The sequence below is a fragment of the Eublepharis macularius genome, chromosome 3, assembly GCF_028583425.1.
Source record: "Eublepharis macularius isolate TG4126 chromosome 3, MPM_Emac_v1.0, whole genome shotgun sequence".
NCBI lineage: Eukaryota > Metazoa > Chordata > Lepidosauria > Squamata > Eublepharidae > Eublepharis > Eublepharis macularius.
Window position 1 is genome coordinate 163075212 of NC_072792.1, and position 20295 is coordinate 163095506.

Here is a 20295-nt window from a genome sequence, read left to right on the forward strand (position 1 = left end):
CTGGCTTATCCCCCCCCCCTTCCTACCCCCGCCCCTTCCTGGCCTTCTTTACTTTCTTACTTCTAAGCCAAGTAGAGTCACTGGATGCTTTCAAGGAAGGGGCACATCTATCAGACACCATGACTGAATTTACACAAAATGCGGGTAACAATAGTAACTTTTTAATAGATGATGTTACCCTTCTGAATAAAGATACACCTTTAGTCTTTAGATATCAAAGATAAGAGTTATGACAAGGAATTTTTTTACACTGACCAAATAGAATTTAAGAAACTTGAAATGTATTAAAAACCTTGAGCTACTCACCTGTTTTAGGACCCAATTTAAAGCCTTCTCAAAATAGTCCCCAATCCAGTTTTCAAGATTGCGCCTGCATTCCTCTGGCTGATTTCTTAGCCATGATTTTATCAATGAATTAAGATTAGTATCTTCATCACTAGAATTAGATATACCTCAGATTAAACCCAAAATAATTTTTGTAATTCCTATTTCATTATAACAAACCATTCATGCACCAGAAGGCTCCAATCTGGGATGGTAACAGAATGATCAGGCTCAATAACAGGCTGTAAAACCAACTTAAAAAAAATATATTAGGAGTAAGTAGGTTATAATTATACCTTCCTATTTTACTTACAGCTACTCTAATTATGCATCACAAGGTGCTATAATAGATAATGCATCACAAGGCATTATAATAGATAAGGTCACATCTCTAACCCCAGTCCAAGGAACATTATCAGAAAACTATATTAACTTTATTTGAGTCCTCTGCCAAGAGCAAGGTTGCCAGCCTTCATGTGGGGCCTGGAGTTCTCCCAGAATTACAACTGATTATCAGACTACATAAATCAGTTTCCTTGGAGAAAAAGGGCAGTTCTGGAGGCACCACATCCCTGCTGAGTTCTCTCCCTTCCCCAAACTCCACGTTTCCAGGCTCTACCCACAAAGTTCCAGGAATTTCCCAGCCCAGAGTTGGCAACCTTATCCAAGATGTTGTTATATGACAGCACCATCACCTATAAGCATGGTGGGAGGGGAAGAAAAGGGCATTTACTCCTACACTATCCTGTCCTGTAAATGGAGATCGGCGCAGCTAAGACATTGCACTCATGAATGAACTGTTAGACAAGGGATTTCCACCTATCTTTAATATTTTGAGTAAAGCTAATCTAAGCCTATTTCTGTGTGTGTACACTAGTGGTTGTACTGAGATGTTGATGCTTTTTATTCATATTTCAGTGAAAAGCTCTAATTTTCATTTATTTATTTTGAGATATATAATCCCTTTTAACAACCCTATAAAAATTATATCAAGAATCATACCAGGGTTACAGTAATAAATAAATTAGTTATTCGTTCCAGTGCAGCACATTAGCTAGGCACTAAAGTAACTGATTGTCATTTTTACACCCCACTTCAGAGTCTGAGTTGTAAAAAACACATAGGAATCACATTTAAATTGCAATCAGAAAACTCCAAGAGAATCAATACAGTACCAGCATATAAAGTGGAGCTCACCAACAGTGAGAACATTTGTGCAAGGATTTCATTCACAAAACTGATTATTTTTCAGATGAAATAGATAAGGGCACAGAGCAAGTGAAAACAGTAAAGGCAAACCCAAATGAGACCATGGTACGTTAAAATATGCGGTTTTATTTAACACTTAAATCAAGTTGAAGCTTTCCCCTTCTTCAGCATGTGTGAAGATTGTAAAGCACTCTAATGCACATCTGTCAAACGTTATTATGCATTACCTTAGAAAGATCATTCCCATGCGAGATATTGTAGCGGGAGAAGCACAACTCAGGTCATGTGTTTCAAATACAAAGTTCACATTTGGGCCAAATTGAATTCTTTCTCCACTGGGCATAGTGAGCAGGCGGTTGTCATCAAGGACAGAGTTCAAAGATTCAATCCACTCAGGGTCTATGTCACCATCACAGATTATCCATGACGTAATATCTGTTTATGAGCAACAACAATATATTGTCATGTCCTATTAATTAAAAAAGCTACCCACCTTTCATGAGGTGCTAAAATTGGGATTTACTTTACATCTGGAATGTGTATACAGAGCACTGGATGAAACTATATTAATATGACTTATTTATTTAGAATATTTCTACAGCAATTTTAATCTCATATCCAGTTCCTAGAGCAGTTCACAATACAACTTAAAACCAAATGAAATACAATTTAAGTCACTAAACTTATGAATAAGGGAAGCTACTTCCACCCTCCCAAATCAGCACCAACCACAGCAACCTATCAAGTTGTTCTATCATATTCAAAATATATACATATGGTTGCACATAGTAAGAGACTCTCATATTCTAGAGGTCAATGAACAAGACCCAATTTCTCATAAATCTACTTGATTGAGATTTATACATTTCCCTTCTATGTAGCAGAATTTCATTTATTAAAGAGTGTCAGAGTCCATAATCATTAGTTTTTAGCATCTTAGTTATACACATGCTAGCAGCAGTAATCAGAATGATTAACTAATTCTAAATCATTACCAACAGAAATTTCAAATACCCAAAGTAAAAAAACCTTGCCTAAACTAGCAAAGAGTCCAGTAGCACCTTTAAGACTAACCAACTTTATTGTAGATAAACTTTTGAGAACCACAGCTCTCTTCGTCAGATTTTTCAACTACAGACTAACACGGCTAACTCCTCTGGATCTCTGTCTAAATTGAAATCCTTTTGGAAGAGGACTTGAGTTTGCTTCTTCCCTTAATTCTGACAAGCTTGAATGCTGTTTTTCAACTTTGCATTTGATATTCTCAGATAAAGGTAGTTTTAGTAGCTTGCTCTGGATACTGATTTCAAGGAATCTTGTCACAAAGATGATTGACAGAGACTAGAGAGTACCTTCACACTGGCATAAAATAACCTAGTTAATCTTATTCTGATATTGCCATAAGATTAAACATACTAAGGCACAATTCTACACACATTTACCTGAAAACGTTCAATGGACTTGGTAAGGTTTGCTTTCAAATAAACATGCATAGGATTATAAAGACTAACACAGACATACCTGGTGGTTCGCGGACCACTTGCCGAGCACTGTTTGTAAGGACACCATCAGACCATTCTCTTGTGTCCATGTCAATATGGCCCAACAACTGATGACGAGGCATAGCTTTGGGGTTCATGGCATATGATTTCACTACTTTGCCAATCTTCCCAAGGGCAGCTCTTAACATTCGCCAAAGGGTTGATTTACCAGCACCACTTGGGCCTACAATAACCACCCCCATCCTCTGACGTAGTTGTTCATACAACTCCAAACCCTTCTTGATCTGTGAAAAACCAGAAGGATGAAGCATGATTAACAGCACAAAATGAGACTTCCACTCACATTAATAGGCAGCAAATAATTGACATTTTCAGAATTTCAGTTTCCCAGTGGGAATAAAGTAATGTTATGGGTGTTATTAACCCAACATAAACATTTCAGTGTTTATGTTGGGCCTGTGAAAGTCTACTGAACATAGTGTGGTTTCAAACACTATGACTCTAATCTTACAGTTTTGCAACAGTAACATGGCAATCGATAGAAATGATTACACATGTCTATAAGAATTCTTGTCTTACTTTTACATACATGTATTAATATTTCGATTTAAGGAAGATTTTTCCTTTAGTATTTTTGTGAACAAAATAAATCACTAGAAAGTTTCAAAGTTGTTACAATTAAAGTACTCAGCATTACGATTAGCCTCATTGTGATATTTACCTGGGTAGATATGATTTCCAAATTAGCCTCCTCAAAGACTTCTTGTAAAGCATTGTGGAGCTCATTATAATCTACATCCTTAAAATCAATACCGGGGAAGACATCTTTAACTAATGCATCAAACCGTGCACAATCTGCAAATGTAAGCTTTGACATGGTATTAAGTCGCAAAGCTTGGACCACAATATGGTTTTCATTAACTGCACAAGAGAAAAGAAAGAAAAGGCACAATTTGATCATTTTTGGGTTGAAGTGGCAAGGTAAGTTTATCAATTTGATTTCTAATATTACAGGAGAACTTCAGCCACTACATATGGTAAACTGACATCTTAGATTTCAGATGTAAATTAGTAGACATGGGATGAGAAATGATTAATATACGGGCTATGAAAGTACAATACCAGCATAGTCAGGTCATAAACCCAAAGGGTCATTTTTTGGTGGTCAAAATAATGTTCTTGTTAACATCATACTAAATAGAAAAAAATTAATAACTTTACAGAAATCCCACAGAACTTGTGAAGCACCATTTTGGATTGCCTTATCAGCCATCTATTATAGTCCACCAGAAGCTCATTAACTTCCAGGTTTGCACTGCAGAAAGAGGGGGGGTTCTTAAGCATCTGGCTGGATTCACTTTAATGAACCACAAGATGTGTCAGCTTGTTAAAAAAAGGTTCTTTATTTCACCCTGAGCCCATTCTTGGAGAGGGCAGGATACAAGTTAAATAAATCAAATCAATCAACCAATGCAGAGAGTTGTCCGTCTCAGGAGCAGAGAGTGGCCAGAAGTGTAGTGCACCTGTAGTGCATCGCACATTTGTGAGGATCCCAGCGCTAAATTATTTGTGGATGACCTGATTCTAGGTCAGGGTTTAGTATATAGCAGAGCATCTCACTCCCTGTGATCTACTGAAAGTCAGCCCTTGACACAAAAAACAGAAAAAAGTTCTTTCTGCAATCATCTTAATAATACTTAAAAGCAGCATTGGATTTTGGGTTTTGTCTGATGCAGCATTTCCTTTTAGAAACCGGCAGAATAGAAATATTAGGGACAGAAAAAGAAGAGAAAATAATCACTCCCAGCCCCCTTCCCCAACTATGCAAAGGTATGTCTTTAACATACAGTAACAGCAATCAGATTCACATGAACTATCTGTTAATCCTCCAGTTCTCTTGAAACTGATAATAATTGTTTCGACATCCAACAATCTAATTATTCAATGTTCTCATATTAAGCTTTAAAATACATTCTGGCAGGAAATGAACTTAAGATCAAGAGAATTTGCATGAAATTATTATAAACCTATGAACATTTACTTCAAGAAGACTTTTAGAAGGACTACATTTTTTACCTTTATCTTTCATTCCATTCTTTTTCAGCTGACGAAGTAGGTTTCCACATCCCCTCAGAACTGTTTTCAGGGCACGCAAGCCCCAATCATAGTGCTGCTGAGGTGTCAAAAGTTCCCTGGATTTTTAAGATAACCATATATTATTTATGTATTTAAGATAACCATATATTATTTATTTATTTAAATTACTGATCTCCTGATTTTCCATAGTGCTTGTTCAAAACAACTAACGGTTAAAGCAATATGCCAACAACATAAATAACAATTTATAAATTAATTTAAAAGCAAACAACACATATATTTCAATGGCAATCACAAGCAGATAAAATCCTTAACCTCTGCAGAAGGGAATAGGGCGAAGCATCAAAAGAACAAAAAGGAATGAGCCCCACTCCTCCACAAGGCAGCTGAAGAGAGTAGAACAATCTGATCTGGGTCCCCATTGGGAAGAAAGGTGGGTACAAATGAAGTAAATAAATAAATGAGAGGAAAAAATATGTATTTATTTATTTCGTTTTTAGACTGCCTTTCTCACTGAGACACAAGACAGATCACACAATGCATTAATCAAAAGCAAACTGCTTGCTGCTTATATATGGGATTCTACAAAGAATGTATACAAAATGGTTCCCAAATCCACAAAGCACTCTGTATACTTTATCCTAGCAGTTTTTAAAATAACTTTCTATTATAAGCCACTAATAGTACCCTCATAATATAGGGGGAGGAGTGGTAAGGAGAAACCAGAGTTATCTGTTTTCTTTTTATCCAACTTTCATCCAAAGAGCTCAGGGAAGCTTACATGGTTCTTTCCTCTATTTTATCCTTACCATAACCCTAAGGTCACCAATTTGCTTCATGGCTGAGTAGCATTTGAACCCAGATCTTTCTGCTCCTAATCTGACATGGCACCATATCAGTTCACACAAAGACTATGAGTAGCATGTGAGTTCATGACTGAGCTAATACGCAAACAAAGATTATCCAGCTCATAGCTCATGTTCTTAATAACTATACTATTCTATATCAAAGCAATATTACAAGAATGCTGCACAAGAATAACTTCTCTTTCTACAGATTTAATATTAATATGTAATATTAATATTTAATATTTAAGTATGATATATGTTAACACTGAAGAATCAATATTCATCATACAGGAATAATAGAAATCTACTGCCAAAAGAAAAATAAGCAGAAGAAAGTAGATTAGACTATCTGGGGGAAGAAGAAAAGATAAGTTTCCACATACTTACCTTGCTAAATTGAAAATATCCACCAATTTTCTTCCTAGAATTTTAGCTTCTTTAAAGCCTTCTGAATATAAAATCACTTCTGCAATGAGCTCGTTGTCCGGGCGAGTCATAGCAACTGGCCGGAACAGCTGTTTGAGATTGTCTGGTAATTTTTGTCTACCTCCATAGCCCTTTCCGGCAGGATTCATTGTGATAAAGATTCCAGAATTGTGATCCATTTCAACCTGACATTAAAAAATGCATTTTAATGAGACACAGCTTTACTAACAGGGATTAAATGTATCATTTGAATTACTAACCAGATACTTAAGAGCTTTGTGTTATAAACTTTTAACACAATTCTACGCCCCAATGACTACTAAAGAAATTGCATTCCCAATTTCCTGTTTGCCACAAACTGGGAAAAGTGACAGAGGACTCCATATTATTTCTTCTGCTGGATTCTTCTTCTGGATTCTTACCTCAATGTGGAGATATTAATTGCACTAAAGAGATAGATCCAGTGAAGAAACCCCAATGGGTTTTATTGTATTATTTTTCTTGTGCTTTCTTTCAGGTTATGAGCCCCTCCTGAAAAAGGAAAAATAGTACTTACCATGAAGTTTCATTCTTAGTGGTTCCCAGGTGGGGGTAGTATTAATAAATGGGAAGGCATCTCTTCCTGGATTCAGCAACAAGAGAAAGGGCTTCCCTGCAGCACCCAGAATGAACTGGAGTGTGGAAAAGCCCCTTAACCTGTCCCCTATAACTATACAATCCTACATAACATAAAGAGCAAAATTTGAGCCTAGCAGCACCTTAAAGACCAAAGAGATTTTCCAGGGTATAAGATTTTGAGAGTCAAGCTCTCTTCTAACGAATCTTGCTCATTCACAGCAGACCAACACAACTACCCACCTGAAACTACAGAACATGAAGAATCATTTTTGTTGCAGAAAATAGAAAGATTAACAGAGAAAGGATGTACCACCTGACAAGAAATGACTAAGGCCATTTCCACATGGGTTATCTTCCCTGAGTTCAATGCTTTCAAAAAGTGGTTTTTGTCCTGTCTCCCCTCAGCATCATGGTGCATACATGCACTCCTGGGGGTTTCGTCAGATTTTCACTGATCTTTCTCAGACCTTCTTTGCTCTGAAGCTTTGAGGAAGAGCACAGTGAAGTCTGGATGGCTGCTTTGTCGGTGGCAAAATTTGGTTTTTCCAGCCCACATGGAGCCATTTTCTCTGACCCTGTCCTCACCACCTGGGGCTTTTACAAAAAAAGTCAGCACTAGAATATCATTATATTGGTAAACCATTTTAACAACAAGTATAGCAGGTTCTCTGAATTCATAGCTTTCATTTTTAAAAAAGAAGTCTGTAGCCCCTTGCAGAGATATAAGTAAAAAGGCATCTCTTCACAAGTGAAGAGGTGAAAGCCCTGGTGGCCTGGGGAGGGGGAGTGGCCACTTCTGGGGGGCTGGGGCAGGGAAACCTGCCATGTGGAAGCCCCACTGCTTTTGTGCTCATTAACAACAGGGAAACCACAAAATCCCATCCCTGTGTGGAAGCCACCTAAGTCTACAACAGAGGTGTGCTTGCTATCCCAAAATAATAAGCAAAACCAAGCCAAGCTCATGTTGTGCATTAACTGGGACACTGCCCCACCCCAGAACTGCTATGGAATGAAACTTCACAGTAAGTGCCAATGTTATAATCTCTAATGGTTCCAGGGGAGGGATAGTTTTGAAAGATGAGATATAACTGAGTTGGCCTTCCAGGAGATGAGATACTTAAGCGGCAGGTAACGCCTTTCAGATTATCAACAGCTGCTTCAGCTGATGAAAAGGAAGCTTCCAAAACACTGAATTTGGTTGAATGAGGTTGGGATACTGCTCCAACTGTTCTAACTTCTATCTACTGAGACTGCCACTGTGTTCTCCACTCCCACCACATGCTCGGCTTTGATTGATCGAAGATGAAATTCTGCCCAGATTAATATCTTGGATGCTCCCTCATGAAGTAAGCTCGATCGTGTCCCAGATGATTTATATGCACTTTGGCCAAAACATTATCTGTCTAGACCAACAAATTCTGTTTCCTTGGATGGTTCTGGAAATCTGGAAGTGCCCGTCGTGTGGCTAGTATTAGCTAGTTGATGCTTTGGCCAACATCTCCCCTAGGAATGGGAAGAACTGCCTCTGTAGGGGGCTTGCATAAAATCTCAGCCATGAGATCCCCTCCTGACAGGAAATCAATATACCAAGGATTTCAAACTGGATTATCAGATGCTCCTGGTGCTTTCAAATGACTTGGCTCTGGAGAGTCACAACAGTGATGCAGATACCTTGGACTTTCTATTTGATCTACACGTCATTCATGTACAAAAAACCGGAGTCCCTAGACTTAGAGAAAGTCAGCCAAAGATACCATTGTCTTCGTGAACATGACATGAACAGCAAAGTTAGATGTATTGAAAGTGTTCCCTTCCTACACAAATTGGAAGAAGCCTCTATGGTATTCCCATCTGGAAGGGGTTTCTTTCCCCCTTCATCATTGATTTAGCCATTTCAAATCAAGCATAGTTCTTGAGAGGGAAAAAAGAGTATGGAGCATTTTAATTAATGTAATCTTTAGCATTATCATTGGTTTGGAATTAGGACAATTTGTCCTTTATTTTTTGTTTCCTATGCAAAACATGATTTGCAAGAGGTTTCGAATACGGAAACTTGCTATCAGCAAAGAAGTCTGCAGGTACTACTGCTAGATCTTCTACATATGAAGGCCTTATACATTTGTCCGTTAGACAGAACCACAAACAGAAGAAACAAAAAAAGGCGTATCACACCAGTAGCTAGGAACACTGATAAAACTGACTCAAGGAAGTGAGCCTCTCTTCATGGGAAAAGCATGAATAACGGCAGGATGTTGTACTGTACCTCCTTCCCAAGCAGCTCGCACACAGGCTGATGTTTCTTCAAAGCATGTTGAATTGTCTGAATTTGCATGGATACAGCAGACAATACAGCTTCCTCAAGACGGTTGAACTCATCAAAACAGCCCCAGGCTCCACACTTCACCAAACCAACAAATATTCGGCCCATTGATTTAACATCAATGCCCTTAAAACAAGAGAAGTTGACTTCAGATGTGGCACTTGCAGTATCCAACTTTCCTATCTGACTCACTACATTAAATATTAAGAGATGGGGAGAAGATTTATATAGAGTAATTAACTAGCCATATGTAGAAATTAGAACTGGCACAAGCCCCATCAAAACAACTACAAATGTAGAGTCTGGGAGTAGATCTTGGGCTTGTCCACTTCCTGACTTTTCCCCACACCACACAGAGGAGATGGCACCCAAAAAAGAAGATTCCTCATTTATTTGACTATAGATCTTCCTCGTTCAGGAGTTGCACTGAAAATGCTACGAGGGGAGTGGGGACGGGGTAGGAGGCACAAAGAAAATGGCCATGATGTCTCCACCCAAAGATCTTTGAGCAGATAGAAATAACAACCGAACAAATGTGGGTTACTTCACCTCATCACAATTAAAAACCAAAACTTGTCTTCCAAGTAGTCCTCCCAAAGCCTTTACAGATTCTGTTTTGCCAGTTCCAGCTGGACCATAAGGATTTCCTCCAAGGCCCATCTTCATGGCTTGAGTAAGCGTGAGGTAACACTTATCAGTCAATGGTGTATAAACAAGCTTTGGAGAATTACCCTAAAGATGTAACACACATAGTATTAGTTAGTATTTTATCTTAAAACTCATAAACTGGCCAACTCAGTCCTAATATAGACAATAAAACTGCAAACTCCAAATGACTAATTATCCATGGGTGTCAACTAATGAAAAACACATACTATGCAGAAGTTCATGTCTGCACAGCTTATCTGAAGTCTCTTGCAGATCTGTAAACTGGCTGTGTAATTAAGGAAAACAGGAAGTATGTTATTAGAAAACAAATAAGCATGTTATTCCACAGCTACCCAAGAACAGACAGAAGAAGAAGCAGAAAGCAAGAGGGCAAAAAGAACACAGGGGCTGGTGGCAACAGAGGCACACAAGGGTTAGAGGAAGCAAAACAGCTGGGATTCAAGTCAGATCCAAACTAAGTTTGTGCTTTGGATTTTGTCTTCTGAAACAGCAGTTACTATGGCCGTTTCCACACATGCTGAATAATGCACTTTCGCAATCCTTTTGAAGTGGATTTTTTGTTTCACACATGGAAAATCAGTTTCAAATGTTCACTAAAGAGTATTGAAAGGGGATTATCCAACGTGTGTGGAAGCAGCCTATGATACATCTTACAGCTTCTGAAACAAAGGGAAGGCTGCTGTGCAAAGAAAAACTGTAAAAATGCAATTGCTGAGCATATTTAAGAGAGCTTTTTGGATCCTAGGCAAAATATTTTGCAGGTGTCCCATATTATCCAGCACGTATGAGAGCTATTTTATGAGTAAGACCCTATTACACACAACAAAATGACTGGGACAACTGCACGTTTGGAGCTCTTGAAAACTTGATCAGAGATCAAAATAAATAAGCAGTATTTCTTAATGAAAGGAAGATAGATAGCACGTAGGATGAACAGAATATGCAGCCTTTAAAATTCAACTGAAAATAGTACCTGGTATTCGTAAGTGTACTGGAGCTCAGCATCTACCATTTGAATGTAGCATTTTTGGTCCTTAAGATAGAATCTAAGTTGCTTCTTCCACACCCAGTCATCGACACTATGAATCTGGGCTTCATGAAGCTGTCGTACAATATCGATATTATGAATAACATCAAGAATAAGGGCTTTAAGCTTCAACTCAAGGATTCCAGATTCTGGGAATAAATAATTTTTAGAGACACGGGTTAGTAGTTTAAAAGAATGATGGATTTTTTTGGTCATGTTGCTTTCTCCCATCATTATATTTTCACATGCTTAGAAATGAAGAGGGGGAAAAAATCTAAAGGAAAAGTGTATGCTGACAATAGGTAACCCCAAAGGTAATTAGTAATTTTCACAAAGTATGGCGAGGTATCATAGGTCACAGTAAAAATCCAGTGGATTCAGTAAAGTTACTGGGTATTATGTCTAACCGTTCTGGTTTATAGCATCAAAGTTAAGTGGGAAAGTCACTAGTAAACTATATACTGTAGAGTTAATAATATTTCAACCATATGCTAGATGAGCAATGGCTTGGATCCTACTTAAGTTTTCTACTTACAGTGACCACCAGTGAAATAAAGAAGCAGGGAACAAAAATGCACCCCCCCCCCCCTGAAGTTTATCATGCCTTCTGAAATTCTGTCCCAAGGGGTTGATGGAGGGGCAGGGGCAGGGTGAAGGAGAAATCTTTAGTATAAGAGGGGAATTGGTGAAAATCATCTTCCCCACAAGCATAAATTTTAGGAAGGATCAAAGTCATTTCATTAAATGAGAGTAAAGGAGTGTTTCAGGCACAAACATGTACTTTCAAATCTTCCATACCTGCACTGTCTGAATCTTCTGTATTAGTGTCTATGCTGGTATAATGCTCCAATTTAGCCATTAATTCTAATTCTATCTCTTGCAAATTATGTTCCTTGATTGCATTTTCCACGTCTTCAGTGAACTGAATTTGTTCAGCCAGACAAAGAATCTATTGAAAAAAACAGAACTCATAAGCAACAACGTTGCTTGGTTCAGACGTCACATGTAGCTGTAGATGGTTTGTGAAACCAAGATTCAGTTCACAGACTCCATCTTGGTCTGCATCAATAAACCCTCATTTCCATGCACTGTCTTCCTCCTCCCATCTCTATTACAAAGACCCAGCTATTATCCCAGCCTGCATTGTGGCACCAGGCTAACGCTAAGTTTCACCATGTCACGAAGACACTTATTATTGGTCTGCATTATTATAAGGCCACAGGTCAATGCCCCCTTCCTTGTAATTCTGTCTTGCTTCCAACATTAAACCTTTTCTCACACCAAACCCAAACAAGACACAACAAACTTGGCCAGAATTCCAAGCATCCAACAAACCTCCCCCTGCACCTAGTTTCATCATACACTGCTGCTAGAGCTTGCCTCGTTCCCTGGCAGAAGGGAGGAAGATTTGGGGGGGGGGATACACTTGCCAGATTCTGTTGGCAGAGCACATCTGATCAGGCACGTACATGCCTCCCAGATAGGCATCTGTGGCTCCCAGGTCCAAAGTGAGCTCTAGAGGCAGCAGCACAGGTGAAGGGAGGAGGGATGCAGACTTCCCCAACTTGGGATGCCTACAGTCATACATCATGTAAAACTACAGGTAAGACTTACTACAGCTAATAAGCCGCTTCAGAGCATGGCTTGAGGATAATCAAACTAACAATGTTTAGCAGGATGGTGGAGTTCAAACTATTCACTAATCGGTTAGTTTAATTAACCCATGGCTTCACTGTGCAGTCTGAACCAAGTCCATGTTTAATGTACGAGTATTCCAAAATAACTATTTAAATAAAACTTAATACTACTTTTATCTATTTAGATTTAACCATACCACAAATCCACAGAATTTCAGTCAGTAACTATAACACTACATTAAAGGCAAACCATGTTCCAGCCGACTCACTTCATACCCTGGTGTGCCTCCAGGGGGCGCTGCTGTGGAGGGAAGCCCAGAGGAGGCACCCAGTCCCTCTGAGAGCACACCATGGCGGGAAGCCCACGTTGGGATCAGGCGTGGAGCAGGCGGCAATGCCCATTCCCCACTTCACCCAGCCAGGTTCAGGAGCAGAGCAATGCCTGTCCCCCATCTTCACCCAGCTGAGATCAGGAGCGGAGCAGGTGGCAATGCCTTCACCTGGAAGGAATCAGGCCCAGAGCAGGATCAGGAGCTGGGATCGGGTGTGGAGTAGGTGGCAATGCCCTTCCCCTGCCTTCACCCAGCTGGGAACAGGAGTAGAGCAGGTGGCAATGCCCACCTCCTGCCTCTACCCAGCTGGGACCAGGAGCGGAGCAGGTGGCAATGTCTCCCCCCCACCACCTTCACCTGGCCAGGATCAGTCATGGAGGAGGAGGCAATGCCTGCCTGTCTGCCCTCCCCTTTCTACAACCCATTGTATTTTTTCCCACAATGGGCTTTGTTACTTGTTAAGTAATAATAAGCAAGCAGTTCTTTGAGCCAGTGGTTCTCAATCTGTGGTACATGTATCACTGGAGGGACACAGAAATAATCTAAGTTGGATGCAGTTTTCATAATTATTAAGAATTTGCTCTTCTTCAATCCCTATGTTCACCTGCATGCATTACATACTGTCCCCTCCTAACCATATCTGCCATGGATTATCCACTTGTGCACTTTTAGCTTGCTAGCAGTAACCTTGTACTGCTGGTGTTTCTCCTGATCACCTGGTCACCCTTCCTTCCAGCAAGTTTTGATGTGCCACTTCCTGCCAACTCTTCCTGCCAGGGATTACCCACTGTGCCTCTGCAATTTTTTTATGTCCTTAACACTTACCATAAATGATAAATATATCAACAGAATGTCTATAAACATATATGAAATGTTGAGAACCATTGCTTTAAGCAACTGATTCCATAACTATATAAAGGGTTATTATGATTACTTGAAGGTCCAAAGGTAACAATGATCACTTCAGAGGTTGAGCTAAACATTCACAGTGTGCCTTAACCTGCAAATGATTCATGGTGTCTGTGATGCAAAAGGCTGAGGGCATAAATGAAAACCATACACTACCTGAATGTTTTTTCCTAAAGTATTCTAGGTAGAAAGCACAAGGCATACGGAATAGCTAGTGATATCATTTACAAGTAGGAGCATTCACAACAGTTCCTAGCCTGGAACAAGCTGCCCTAGGCTTGCAGGCTTCGGCTGTGAGAAGCTGCGGTTTTTCCATAAGCCACAGACGCATTGGAGTCTTCTGTTCAGCCTGCATGTTGTATACAGTCCAAGTCTAGGTATGCCTAGCACTGCATTTTGTTGGAGCAGATTCCCAGCAGTGGCTGTGGAAAAGGCTTATAAATTTATATCTATTACATTTTATATACAGCTACCTTAATAATGTTTATACTTTCTATCAAAACATTTTTTCCACTTTTACTAGAATTTCCTATGCAAGATGTGCATGACCTTCAAAGGTTAACTATAAAAAAACAACAACACTAGGAGATACAGTACATTAAAATCATTTTAAGCAGACCTCATTCTAAGCCTGTTAACTAACAAGCAAAGTGTACAGGAAAAGTACTTTCTTTTTATACCAGCTGTTCTCCCAAGTAAGTTTCTTCTTACATGATTTTAACAACTATTGAGATGAAAGAGAAAAAAATCTTACCTGTGAGGGGAAAAGAGAAGGATCAATAGAACCGTGTGATCTTTTCCCAATAGTCACACAGTTGATCAATAAATGCTTCAGTGTCTCCTTCATCTCTGAAGACAGTTTGTTTAACCAAACCTAGAAATTAAAAAAAATCAGACAAATGTCACAAATAATAAAAGAATGCTTTTTTCTGAAATATTTTTATAATTTGGAGCTTACAGTCTTACCTCAACATCGTTTGACAGGAGGATTTTATTTCTGAAAGGTACAACCTCGCCCTCTAACGATTTCATTGCAAGTATGTGTTTAAAATCATCATCGAAGCTTACACTGTGAATGCCTGTTAATTAAGGTATAACACTATTTACAACTGAGCATTAAGTTTGTTTACAATTTCTTAACAGTTATATTATGTATGCCTGAAAAAAGGCCCTGGAATTTTTAAAAGCATAATTCTGAAAAAAGATTTTGTTCACTATCGTAGAAGTAGATATTACAGCTTTCCATATGCAGAACTTTTAAAAAAGGGATGAAAAATTAAAATTTCTAAGGGACGGTTACTATAAACAAAGGTGATTTGAAAGTCTTCAGCTCCAGGAAACCATTAAATCTCTCAGCGCTTCATGTGTGGGAAAATACAAATTTCTCACAACCTTTCCTCATCATTACAGGCAACTAAAAAATAAACTCTAGGCAATGAGACAGGGAATTGTTTCTAAATTGGGAGCTGACTCTAATGATCAGATAAGTGGGCTAATAAAAACTCATGTGAGGATAAAATCCACCTAAATCATTTGCAAAGCTGGGCCATCATTCCATGTACACAAACTGAAGGTTCTTGTACTAACAATAAAATCTCTTCACTAATATTGCAATGGGATGGATTGCAGCTTACCAGCAAAAAGTTTCTTAAGGTGAGACTGGATAACTGAAGGATTAGTGGACTGCCCCAAGATTTCTAGAAGATCATCATCCCCAATGAAATAGAATCTAGGGAATGCTGAACGCTTTTCCTGTTTTAAAAAAAGATTTAAGATGTGTTATGTTTCAGCTAGGAGCTAAAATTCTACACTTTTGGGCAGTGCTGGATTAGTATTAGAAATTTTACCTCCAAAAATTCATTTAAGGATTTTTGACATCTTTGAAGCTGGTCCAGAATAGTCATCAAGGCATTTCTTATTCCTGCTCGTGCATTCAAGGAAATTATTCGGTTGTCCTGCTTGATATCAGCCAATATTGATCTTTAAAAAGAAAAATTATGGTGTGAAAATATGTCTTAATTTTTTTTAGCTTAAATATGAAGAATCAAATATCTGTCATAGTCACAACTCTACTAATTCAGTTCCAGAATGTTAAGATGCATAAATTAATTTTATTTATGTACTCCATTTATACCCCTCTTTTCTTCCCCAATGAGGACCAAAAACAGCTTACATTGCTCTCCTTTAACTTCACTTTATTCTCCCCCAAACCTTGTGAGGTAGGTTAGGTGACATGTGACTAGCCCATGGTCATTCAGCAAGCTACTAAGGCTTCTCCCAGATCCTCATCTGACAGCCTTAACTAGTACACCACACTGGTCAGAGTGTCATAAACTGAGCTTTGCGTACATTTTAAGCTGTTTTACACTATTCTACTGAGAAAAGTGTTTTGAGATTAAATGAAGCCAAAGATGTAACACAAAATACTACTCACCTAAAGTCTTCATCCACTCTGTTGAAGCGGCCCTGTTCTCTGGGTAAAGCTCCACGACCAAAAATGGGTTCCAGATAGACCCACTTCCTCTGAATTTGGTTTAAATTCTGCAGGTACTCATCCAGCTCAGCAAGTTTCTTCTCCCAAACAGAAACTTTATCTTGAAAACCTTTATAATATGGAGAATCTTTTAGAGACTGAAGAAGGCACCGATTATCTCCAACCTGGTTGACTATGTCTTTCCAGTCCTTAATCAGTTTCATCATCCGGCCATGGCTATCTTCATAGTCTGTTAATGTAAAAATGGCTCCAGCTCCCCAGAGTTCAAGTTCACGCAAAGCTTCTCTGATTGTGACCTCACCATGAGCACGACTATTCAAATCCTGTTTTAAACAATAAATTATACACCTTTAACCGAAGGACTAAACCATTTCAGATAGTTATTAAATGCAATTTATAAATGAATACAATATAGGAATGAGTGCTCCGAAATGGATATTTTCAGTCCAAATATACATATTCAAAATATACATTATTAGTATTTTTCAGATATGTTCAGAGATATTCAGGTTTTCTGGAATATCGGTAATGGGGTCCTGAAAAATTCTAGAAATCTTTGGGAATATTCAGAGCTAGTATTTTAAGGATCCCAGACCTGTTTTCCTTTAATTTTTCAGACTTCCTGGGCAATGGGGGCGAGGTGGGGCAGGGAGTCAGCTCTCCTAGCCAATGGGATCAGACATTAGGGGAATCGCTAGAATTGTCTGCCCAATTATGAGTATGGGCAAAGAGTATAAAGAAGCAGGCCTGCTCCCTCTCAAAAGCTAGTTGTTGTTTTTTAAGTGCTGCTGCTGCTCCTCTGATCTCTGCCCTGGATTTATGCACCTGCTGCTGCCTAACAGGGAAAATTTCTTCTTGTCCTGCGGCTGGCTATCTTTATGACTGGTTTCATCACAATGGACTTCATTATTTCAAATTTTTCTGGGTGTTTTTGACCTGGAGCGTCCCCCCCCCTTTCAGGTTCTTTTAAAAATAGTTTTCCTTGATCTTGTTTTGGGTTCTCATCTCTTGGCTCTTTTTAGAACTTTTAACTTGCCATTGTGTAAAATCCGCCTTCTAAATTACGTTCCAAAAAACCCCTCAACCGAACCCTAGTTGTTGTGCTGCACAGGAGGACATTGGCGGGGCTCAGTACCACTTGGCACAAATCTGTGCAAAAATCTGTGCCAAGTGTATTGTTTTTGCCACTGTCATAAAGAAAAAGACCCACAAATATCATTGGAACAAGAGATGTTAGGAAAATAGACAAGTATCCTATTTAAAGTAAGCAGATTCCACAAAAGCACCTAAAATGAACTGCATGCATGCTGTTGTGTTTGTTTTTGCAGGGTTGATAGGGAACAGGAGTACCAGTGAGGAAGGGCAGCTGCAGCTCTTGTGGCTCCTCCTGAGAGACAGTGACAGAATAGGCTGCAGATTGAAGAGAAAGAACTCGGGTACTCCAAATCTCCCGTCTTGCTTTTTGAGGCTTTCCTTGGGAAAGTGACATCACCATGTCACTATCTCGGTGGGTCTAAATGGCTGTCTTGACAGGTTGGTTTTGCTTTGATTCTCTGGTTTGACATTGGTTCTCTTGAGCTTGCCACATTGGTCCTGGGTTCTGCTTGGCTTCTGTGGTTTGACGTTGGTTCTGTTGGGCTTGCAACAGTGCCCCTCAATTCAGTTGGTTTGGCTTGGATTCCCTGCTTTGACAATGGTTGTGTTGGGCTTGCCACACTGGCCCATGGTTCTGCTGGGATTCTCTGGCTTGATGTGGGTTTTGTTGGGCTTGTTGGTTCTGTTTACATTTAGAGGCTTTGGGCCAGTGGTTACTCTTGTAAGTTTGGCTATTGGCTTCTTTGTCCTGGAGAAAGCATGACATTTTCCCCCATAGGAAAAGAACTGAGGCAACTAGGATGGTTGGGGGAACCTTGTTCAGAGGCCCATAGAAGCGGACCCCTTGTTCCAATTTGCTTTAACCTTTGGGGAGGGATCTTTAGTGGACAGGCAGGACTATGTTCCCTGCTATTTTGGAGTCATTTACTTGGAAAACAGTCACTCCAGCTCCTTGAAAATGATCCTCTATACAGAATAATGGACCAAAAATTCCAAGTTCTTTAAAAAATACCATCGTCTTCTCACCAATTGCTCTCATGAGCAAACTAACACAGCCCAAACAAACCAAAGGAATCTGTTCCTTGACTAGAGGTCAAGGAACCTCCCCCCGCCCCATCACCCGAATTATTTACACTAGGCGATTCTTTTGTCTAGTGCAGGTCAGAGGACAGAAATTAAGTCTATGTCAAAGTGATCTTAATAAACTTGAATTGAAGGTTTACTGAGCATGAGATAAACCATGCTGAGAACCTTAGCATATTCCAGAACAGGTGACTAAACTATTAAGAAATCACCTGAAGTAAAACTTCAAAAATTACCTTAAGTTCTGCTGCTCTTTCCACAATGACATCTGCTACTTTTAACAGATCTCCAAACAACAGGTTTTCTAGACTAGTCCCCCTAGGAAGACCAAGAATCCGAAAGAGGTCCAGCCAATGATCTGCAGAGAGGTGTTCTCCTCTAACATATTTCAAGACAGGAAGTGACATCTGTTGCAAAAAATAAAATAATTTCTGAACATACCTAGACAGACAGAATATTACATTCTGAAATCATAATTAAAATTTTTCCCTCTCATATACACTAGTAACCTCTAACTTAATGCTACTGTTTTGTAATAATTGTCTCATTCTACTACAGCAAAACAAGACGTAAAAATACTTTGGAAGAGTTACTTTAAAGAGCAATGCTAAAGTAAAAAAATAGTTTTAATAAACAAACAAAGCAAAATGCAGTATTATCACCACATTGCTTAGCAAAGAGACTCTAATTCAGATTTCATCTCCATCACAAGATAGGCTGGTAGCTAGTTTCAGATCTGCCACTATTAGGGAAACAACATGACATGTACCTCTACAACTTGGGACGTGATACATAAACTATACTGGAGGAGGGGAATTATTTGGGATTTTATTTTGTTTTTTTTTTACTGTGATATTTTAAATTATGCTTTGTGAGCCACGAGCCACAGGAAAGGTCAAATATACATATATATATATATATATATATATATATACATATATATACATATATGTGTGCATGTGTGTGTGTATGCAAATATCTGGAATGGATCTCAAGAATTATATAACTATGCCTCAAATTTTCTATTGGCTTTATTTTGTTTTCATATTAAAGGATCTTACTTTGTACTTATCAACTTCTTTCTGCAGCTTCACAGTCATTATATTATGCTCTTCAATCTTCCTCAGTTTATCATGCCAGCTCAATAAAAATTCCTCAAACAAGTAGGTTTTGCTCCTGCATGAAATACAAACGTAAGGAAGTTCATCATAACATAACTACTGTCATAAAGAAGGAATTTATACAACAGTTTGAAAACAAAGCTAGACCTAAATGTAATCCAGTCTTCATTGGCTTTTTCTTGAAAGCCTTCATGAAATTGTTCATATAATGCCCAAACTTCTGCACAAGTTTCGATGTCTCGGCGTACTTCCTCAGCCAAAGAGAAATCAGGCTCTTCTAATTCAAAGTGATGACAGTCGTTGCTGAAGAAGAAGAAAATTGTATGGATAAAAATGCATTTGAAATAAAAGCTGATAAATTCTTTCATTAGAGAGCTCAGACTGTTCGATGGGGATCCCAAACCATGACAGCCACTGGGGCGTAATAGACTTTATACAGCAGAGTCCCAGAGAATTCACTGGGCTTGGTCATTTTTTCTTAAACTTGATTACCCCTTAGACATATGAAAAATTTACAACTGTTGTAATGTACATGTGCACAAAGACTTATTCAACATTAAAGAGAATTTAAATCCTTTCATTCC

General features: G+C 38.9%; 1 protein-coding gene across 1 annotated transcript in view; it reads right to left on the minus strand.

Moving 5' to 3' along the window:
* Window positions 1-20295, minus strand: part of DYNC2H1 (dynein cytoplasmic 2 heavy chain 1) — a 217617-nt gene that overhangs the window by 166168 nt on the left and 31154 nt on the right. Inside the window, exons 23-40 of the mRNA XM_054973537.1 lie at window positions 19859-20014; window positions 19652-19766; window positions 18827-18997; window positions 16353-16735; window positions 15766-15898; window positions 15553-15670; window positions 14885-14997; window positions 14673-14792; window positions 11839-11989; window positions 10987-11189; window positions 9894-10076; window positions 9288-9470; window positions 6368-6591; window positions 5112-5227; window positions 3757-3956; window positions 3055-3319; window positions 1761-1968; window positions 307-436 (exon numbers count right to left, since the gene is read on the minus strand). Coding sequence (XP_054829512.1) covers window positions 307-436; window positions 1761-1968; window positions 3055-3319; window positions 3757-3956; window positions 5112-5227; window positions 6368-6591; window positions 9288-9470; window positions 9894-10076; window positions 10987-11189; window positions 11839-11989; window positions 14673-14792; window positions 14885-14997; window positions 15553-15670; window positions 15766-15898; window positions 16353-16735; window positions 18827-18997; window positions 19652-19766; window positions 19859-20014 — 3172 coding nt within the window. The remainder of the gene's footprint in view (window positions 1-306; window positions 437-1760; window positions 1969-3054; window positions 3320-3756; window positions 3957-5111; window positions 5228-6367; window positions 6592-9287; window positions 9471-9893; window positions 10077-10986; window positions 11190-11838; window positions 11990-14672; window positions 14793-14884; window positions 14998-15552; window positions 15671-15765; window positions 15899-16352; window positions 16736-18826; window positions 18998-19651; window positions 19767-19858; window positions 20015-20295) is intronic.